This window comes from Pyrus communis, chromosome 7, assembly GCF_963583255.1.
Source record: "Pyrus communis chromosome 7, drPyrComm1.1, whole genome shotgun sequence".
NCBI lineage: Eukaryota > Viridiplantae > Streptophyta > Magnoliopsida > Rosales > Rosaceae > Pyrus > Pyrus communis.
The window spans coordinates 12,040,306-12,048,516 of record NC_084809.1 but is presented as its reverse complement, the minus strand read 5'-3'; the positions used below and the strand labels follow the sequence as shown (position 1 = coordinate 12,048,516).

The 8,211-nt window shown below is 37.0% G+C and overlaps 1 protein-coding gene across 1 annotated transcript; it reads left to right on the top strand.

Annotated features, from left to right (window-relative positions):
• The first annotated feature begins 679 nt into the window (after positions 1-679).
• LOC137739628 (transcription initiation factor TFIID subunit 12b) lies at positions 680-6,736 on the top strand. Its single transcript, XM_068479266.1, has 9 exons — positions 680-1,520; positions 2,010-2,237; positions 3,547-4,101; positions 4,214-4,288; positions 4,637-4,715; positions 5,422-5,486; positions 5,760-5,795; positions 5,891-6,127; positions 6,394-6,736. The coding sequence occupies exons 1-8, from the start codon at positions 843-845 to the stop codon at positions 6,068-6,070; spliced, it is 1,896 nt and encodes a 631-aa protein (XP_068335367.1). The 5' UTR covers positions 680-842; the 3' UTR covers positions 6,071-6,127; positions 6,394-6,736.
• Positions 6,737-8,211: the final 1,475 nt, after the last annotated feature.

Sequence of the window (8,211 nt, the reverse complement as noted above, 5' to 3'; positions counted from 1 at the left end):
CCACGAAGTAGAGGAGTTCTCATTAATAGTGAAGGGTTTACACAAGTATATAGGTTCAAGCATAATCATCATTAGTAGATTCTAATGACTAGTTTAAGTACAATAAAGACATTCCCCATTAATTGTAGGAGAATGGTCTTATTTTATAGTTGAGGAGAGTCTTCAGCTTTCTTCTGCGGTCGATGTGGGACTCTTGGAGCTTTATTCTGACTTTGACACGTGTCGTATTGTGATTGACCTCCTGGGTGGAGGGAAACTCTTGTGCTTCAGCATGGGTGTCTCAGCATGAACCCTTTAGTGGGTCCTTGAAGGTATGAAGTTAACCGGTGCTTGGTAGTTTCGGGATTGGTCAAGTATGGTACAAACAACAAACAACTAGAGGTGGCAAATTCATCCACTGGGTTGTAAGTGGTGCCCTTTAAGACGCGTTTAATTTGATATTACTATAATATAGAGATAAGATTGAGAGTAGTGATGATTGTGTAAAGTAAAATCAAACTAAATGTGTCTTAATGGGTATCCATGTACTCTTTTACAATTAGAGATGATAAACGGTCCAGATTTTCCATCTACCATGATTTGTTTTCCCCGGAAGGCAGAGGATTTGTTGACCCACCAATTGGTGTCCCTCTGCTGATGTGTACGCACCAGATTCGATCTCTCCTCCTCTTCCCTCTCTCTCTCTGTCCTTCTTCAAGCCCCCTCTCTCGCTTCGCTCTTCTGAAACTTCAAGTTCCCGAATTTCAGAAACCAAAAAATCCGCCATGAATTAACGTCTTGGTCGTCACGAAGATCAAAACCCAGAAACCCAATTCCTCAGAAAAGCAAACGAATTCGGAAACATGGCGGAAAACGGCCCATCGTCGTCCCCAAACCCCCTCCAACCCAGCATTGACCCAGCAGCATCAGCCTCAAACATTATGATCACACAAAACCCAGCAAACCCTTCTGCAAATCAAGCAATCCCATCCCCTTCAACTGTCTCCCAATCTCCTCAACTCGCATCCCCACCTCTCCCTCCCATGCCCAACATCTCTCTTCCTCAAACCCAGCACATTTCACCCACCGTTGGATTGGATTACGCGCAGAAATCTACCCAGCAGCAGCAGCAGCAGCTACAGCTGCAACAGCAATCTCAGTCATTGGTGCAACAATCCCAGAACAATGTGAGTTCCATGTCGAATTACCAGCTCCAGCAGAGTATGCAGAGGTCGCCGTCGATGTCCCGAATGAACCAGCTTCAGCAGCTGAGTCAGAACCCGCAGCAGCAGCAGCATTTTGGTATGATGAGGCAGCAAGGGGGCTTGTATGGGCAGGTGAATTTTGGTGGCTCTGGTGGTATTCAACAGCAGAATCAGCAGCAGCAACAGCAAAACCCGACACAGCAGACGCAGCAAATTGGCGGTGGAAATTTGTCGCGATCAGGCTTGATTGGGCAGAGTGGCCACCTGCCCATGTTGTCAGGCACTGCTGCTGTTGCAGCTACGCAATTCAATCTGCAGCCGCAGTTGTTGGGCTCGGTATGAGTTTTATTACCCTCATGAAATTTTCTGTTATCTTTTGATTGTGGCAGGTGAAATGTGGCGTAATTAATGTGCATTTTCGTAGTACTTGGTATGGGAAGTGGAATATAAATAAGTTGTGTTTAGTAGCAACAGAAGTTTCTTGGTAGTGTTTTTTGCAAATGTTATATCGTCATAGTCGGTTGCTTCAGTGTGGGCAAAATTATTCGATATAGTTATGCTACACTTCCTAAGACCAAGTTAATCATATACTACATAGTAAAGTACATTGTCATTAGTATTACAAATCAAATGCAAACAATGTTAATTGTAATATGGTACACCTGTTTCCCTTTGAATTCCGAATTGAATATTAGTGCATCAGTGAAGGCTGTTGGATTGTTGCATAATATATTAAACACTGTTAAGTTAGCACACCAGTGCACTTAATGCTTTCTTGAAAATGGAAATGTTTCTTGTTTAACAAAATTAGTAAACTTTCTGCAGCCGAGACAAAAAGGCGGTCTGGTCCAAGGTTCCCAATTTCATCAAGGTAATTCTGCTGGGCAATCTTTACAAGGAACCCAAGCAATGGGGATGATGGGATCCATCAATTTGAGCTCTCAACTAAGAGCTAATGGGGCCATTGCTTCTTTTGCTCAACAGAGAATGAATCAGGGGCAGGGCCAACTTAGGCAACAATTGGCCCAACAAAATTCACTCACCTCTGCACAGGTATAATTGCATACTTTCCTCTTGCCTGATCTGTTAACTTAGGCGTCTTCTAATTTATCCTACCAACTGCTTTGTTTGTCTTGTTTTGAGTTTCTTTGTGTATGCAAATTGTTATACAATGTCGGGTGTGTGAAGTACTCATTCTTGCTGATCATGCTATGGTGTATAATGAGTTTTTCTACAGCTTGAGTTTCTCATATTCTATTAAACTTATGTGTTGGTTTTGAACCCTGCAATAAGGGCTCATACAGCAAGGCTGACTTTCTTTTGGCTCTATATTTGTAGTCTGACCTGTTCGAAGTAATAATTGAAGGTCATTTATTCTTAGGTTTGGGAGGGAAATTCAAAGTTTCAAACTGTGGAATTCCACTTTCTGGTTCTAAGAAAGTTTTGATTTTAAGAGTGGCACGGCCATTATTCAGACCTTCATGTTTTCTTAGTGAATTTTCCTCCGTTCAAAGACAGAACCCACTGGCCAAACAATGTTAATTGTATTATGATTTAAAATTGTTCTACCTTTTGCTTGGTTTGATTGAGATTTCAAACCTTAATTAAGATCTGCACGTAACAAATGAATCAGGATACCTAACTATGATGTCATTCATGCTTTTCGTACCCAACTTAAAACAAATCGCCAAAACCTCTGCTTGATCTTTGCATCTAGGATATCGCTTTTGAGTAAGTTGCGTGGTGGTTTTGCGCTAGCTGCTTTCATTCTGAGGACATTTTATTGACTCCTGAAATCTTATAAAGTAGTTATATTGAATCATGTGGAACAGGGGAAGCAATTATGTCAACTATTCATTTTGGTACTTGGAGACCAATGAGAATGAAACACTTTATTCAAGCTACATGAATTTTAGTTGCAAAGAAGCCTTTCAAAGCATCAATTGCTCTGCTGGTATCCTATAGTGTCCTCAATTCCTCTGCCCAGAAAATATGTTTTTCTTTTTCGTTTTCTATTTTGGTGGTGGTTGTCATTTGTTTGTAGCATCTAACATTAGGCTTATCATTTGTAATAGCATGTAAGATCATTTTCCAATTTTTATTGAATGGAATCGATGATTCTTTTCTAAACTACTGGTACACTTGTTACTGTAATGACCCACTTCCCCTTGATGGGTATTTTTGTAGAATTGTAGGCATATTAATGTTGGTGGTACAGTGTTGGCATTTTGCTCAGCAGGAATGATAGAGATGTATTTATACACTTTAACAATCTTTGGCAATGCTGTTACTCTATAGCAAGTCTTTGATGGATATATCAATTTATGGTTGCGACATTTTGATCTGACTTTACAAAGTACAGGTTCAGAGCTTGCCAAGAACGTCTTCACTTGCATTTATGAACCCTCAGCTATCTGCGGTGTCTCAGAATGGACAGCCAGCAATGATGCAGAATTCTTTCTCACAACAGTGGTTGAAGCAAATGCCAGCAATTCCCGCCCCTGGCTCACCTTCGTTCCGTATTCAACATAGGCAGCAGGTTCTCCTTCAGCAACAACTGGCTTCTAATCAGTTGCAAAAGTCCATGCCCTTGACCCCACAACAGTTAAACCAGCTTGTACAGCAGCAGCAGCAGCAACAAATGGGACATCCACAGCTGCAGCAGCAGCAGCATCAACAGCAACTTCAGCAGCAGCAAATACAGCAGCCACTGCAGCAACAATCGCAGCAGCAACAGCAGCAGCAGAACTCGCCAAGGATGGCTGTACCCGCAGGCCAGAAATCTCTTAGTTTAACAGGATCACAGCCTGATGCTACTGCATCTGGTACAACTACACCTGGAGGGAGTTCAAGCCAAGGAACAGAAGCAACTAACCAACTTCTGGGGAAGAGAAAGATACAAGATGTAGTCTCTCAGGTATTCCTTATTTAAACTGCTATTTCTTTTTTTTGGTTTGTGTGTTGGGAGGGGGGTTGTGTGTGCTCTAGAAATAAATTTGTCATTGTGAGAACTTTTTTCTCCTGCTCAGGTTGATTCTCAAGGAAGGCTGGATCCAGAAGTTGAAGATCTTCTCTTGGAGATTGCTGATGACTTCATTGATTCTGTGAGGCTTGACATGCAAACTTTTGTACCATATGTGTATATAATGACGTTCAATTGCAGATCTAACTTAAGGACTTTGCATATCTGTAGAACAACTTTAGATGACTGATAAACATATCAATTGGTCACATTTAATTAAACAGTTGATATACAAGTCCTCTTGTTAGATTGGGTCCATATAAATAGACACACGTGGACATGCCTCAAAATAGGCCCAAATTAATTTTGTACTGCTGATAGATACTTCACATTCTGCATGTCAAGCTTTCTCTGGCATGTCTGACCAAATAAAATGAAGCTTTATATGGCACAAATGGACATTAAGTGTTTATCCTATGCCTATTTGCAGGTGACAACATATGCATGCAATTTGGCAAAGCATAGAAAATCTTCAACTTTAGAGTCCAAGGATGTGTTGCTACACCTAGGTTTGTTCTGTACCACAACTCATCTCCATATTTCTTGTGATTATTGGGAAATTTCTATGCCATTAAGTTGCATAATAAATGTACTGGTCTCCTAATTTGATACTTAAGAGAAAAATCTTATTTGAGTTGATATGGGATGCAAACGAGAGGTTTCTGAATACACATACTAAATAATCAGCGAATTTAACTTATCTGTCTCATCATTAACAAATCTGTGTTCATTCTCTCTACTGGTTCCTGTATAGCACAGACCAATGTACTTAACTACTTATCTACAAAAATAATGAATTAAGGTTTCTGGTTGCCCCTGTGCTGCACTTCTTTGTGCTCGTCTTTCATTGTTATTTTTTCCTTGATTAATAACTTCTCAGGTTGTTTTTTCCAAGTTGGTATCAATTTATTTATTTATTATTATTAGAAAGGGAAAAAAAAAAAAATAAATAAGGCTCATTTATGGATGAATATATTTTTTTGTGTGTTTATGAGTTTTGGAGTTCATTGAGGTCAATGTTTGGCTCATGCGATGAATATGAGATTTGTGGAGATATGTATAATAATAGCATGGAAGCTATAGTAGCATCTAAGTTTATATTATATTAATATAAAATCCATTATCACAAAAACCTTGACTCACTTGGTCCTCTATATGAATCATAGTTGGTGCAAGTGTAGCATTGGGAATTTAATGCTTGAACTAATTTTGCAGAGAAAAATTGGCATTTGACAATTCCTGGTTTTTCAAGTGAGGAGAGGAAGTACCAAAACAAATCTGTAAGTATCTTCAACGTCTTAGGATGAACATTACGGTGCATCTAACATCTTTTAGCATATCTATTTTGGAGGACAATTTGAAGTTGGATAAGTACTTCTTTTGAGTTGAATATGTTTTGTATGTTTGGTTGAATTCATAATCAACTGTTGAAGACACAAAAGTAGAATGCATGGTGGTCCCTTTTTAGTGCAATTCTTTAGTATTACTATAATTTGTTACCAATTTTTCAATCCAAGAGATTTATTGGAATACCTTGCTTTTAAAACATACAGTTGTCGAGTGATCTCCATAAGAAGCGTTTGGATGTGGTAAGTTTGAATTTTCTGTGTATATGTTCTTACTTTTAATATTCATTTTCTTAACGAACAACTGAAAGTTGGTCTACAACCAACCATTTGGTTAGATTCGGGCGCTGATGGAATCATCAAACCTGGACACAAATCCCAATACGCCTAAAGAGATGATCAGAGGATTTGGCAATTCAGTTGGCACAAACCACTTAATAAAACCATCTCTTGGTGCAGAACAGTTGGTTTCACAATCAACTGGTTCTCAAATGATGCAGCAAATGACTCGGTTTTAATAGAGATCAGCTATCAGCAGTTATTGTTTCTCCGTGCTGATGTCGTTACATATGTGGGTGAGCATCCTCATTCGCTAGTTTTCGTTTCTCCCTTTCATCCTTCTAGGCTTGTCGAAACTACATTATAAATATGGAAACTGACATTCTTTACCCTGAATTTAGTATACTTAAAAGAGTCATCTAAGCATACCAAACTTTTCGTGTGTTGACCATTTTGTCTTAGATGATACATAGTTGTTTATTTCGTTGACATTGCTTGTAAATCTGGGTTCTATTTGTTTATCATGCTTAAATCCAAAATCATTGCTGTTTTTGCACGACAGGTTTGGTTAGCGAAATCAGGAGCGTATCTGGATTGATAGAAGTACAAATCTTTAATTACTTGCTAAGAAATGATAAGGAGGTGGGTTTAAAAATCACTGCAGACTGCAGTTGACCTTCTGTTACACCATTTTCCTTTGAATTTGTTGATGATTTGGTGGTTTTACGAAATTGTTAATTTATAGGCACATAAATCGTAAGGCCAACTCTCAGCAGACTAGAGTTGGTTGGGGCTTTGTAATCTAATTTATTATCTCTAGTTTTTGTTTTTGTTTTCTTTTATAATTTTTTGCTTGGATTTTATTTGTATGGTAATGATTTAAAATGAAGAATTAGTTCGCTTTGTGTACTTAATTTATTTGATTTTTTTGTGGTGAAGTTGTATACAAATTTGCTTACAGCCAAATGTATGCATTGTAAAGGATAATACTTAGGCTCTGTACTTATAAGGAGTCATTATTCCTTCCATCGTGATGTGACACTATTTCAGTATTTAAACGTCGTAATTCGATTTGTTTATTGTATTTATCCATCATCTTCAGAGTAATTTGTTTGATTTGAAAATCGTGTTTAGTCATCTATATGAATCAAATAAATTGACTCTATCATGAATGCTATTTGTACGACAATTGTTGATTATTTTGGCACATGGGTGGTTAAGTGGTCTTTAAATCAAATGAATTGTTTAATATTATCAAATAGTTATAAGGAGAATACAAACATTTTTAATTATATTTTTTGTATGACAAAACAAGATCACATGGTCATTTAAAGCGGAATGATGTTTTTACGATCAACAGCCAAAGTGCAAACAAAAATACGAACAAAAAAAACAAAGAAAACAAAAATACAAAAAGTAAAAATTGTCATCCCGGTGGCCCATCTGTTATCATTCTGGAGAAAACGTAGCAAATGGATATATTTGAACTTTTGAGATGTAACCCAACAGCAAAACAGAAAAACATCGAAATTAAATCGAATTTGAAATGTGCCACTTGGTGTAGTGATATTTCTTTTCATTTATAAATAAGAGGTTTTAGGTTCGATTTTCATCAAACTCGAGTTTGAATTACATTATTACTAATCCGTTGTGAGATTAAGCCCACCCATTCCTCCTTAATATAGATATTATTGTTTGTTAAAAAAAAAAAACTAATCGAATTTGAAAGGCAGGTGTAAGAAAAGACATTAAACATTTTTCATGTTTAAAGCTAACAGTCAAACTCCAGTTAAATGGAGCGTTACACATGTGATGTAGTACAAGTTATACAACTAAATAATTACCTATTTTAGTAAATTTCCTTAAAATACAGAATAGTCCCCACTAGAAAATCAAGTTGAATATATTCTATATGCCTTCAATGTTTTTTATTATGTTGGTAACTTACATGCCATTTACTTCACGTTGAAGAAGATTCCTCCTTGACATTTAACCATCCAACCAATTTAGTATATTTTTACTTTTACGTTTTTCTTGGAGACTTGACTTCCAGTATGTCCATTCAAAACATTGTACATGGACACTAATGAGTCATTTCTCTTTATATGATAACGTGACATCATTTCATTTTACGAACGTCATAACCTAAACAATTTATTTTTTATTTTTTTATCATTATCTTAATATGAAATTAAAAAAAAAAATTTCGATTTAGTGACTATTTAGTCATTCGTATGAACAAAACAAATTGACAGTTAAGTATGAGGATATTATTTGCTACCATAATCGTTGATTCGTTCAACACAAATGGATGACTAAATGGTCTCCAAATTAAGTGATTTTTTTACGTAAAAATGATCTTTACACGATGATAAAGAGA

Bases quoted from the DNA above. Each gene is read 5' to 3' on its own strand.
- LOC137739628 (XM_068479266.1), top strand. From the start codon at position 843: ATGGCGGAAAACGGCCCATCGTCGTCCCCAAACCCCCTCCAACCCAGC. The intron at 5,487-5,759 runs GTAAGTATCTTC...TAAAACATACAG, and splicing joins GGAAGTACCAAAACAAATCT to TTGTCGAGTGATCTCCATAA. The intron at 5,796-5,890 runs GTAAGTTTGAAT...CCATTTGGTTAG, and splicing joins ATAAGAAGCGTTTGGATGTG to ATTCGGGCGCTGATGGAATC.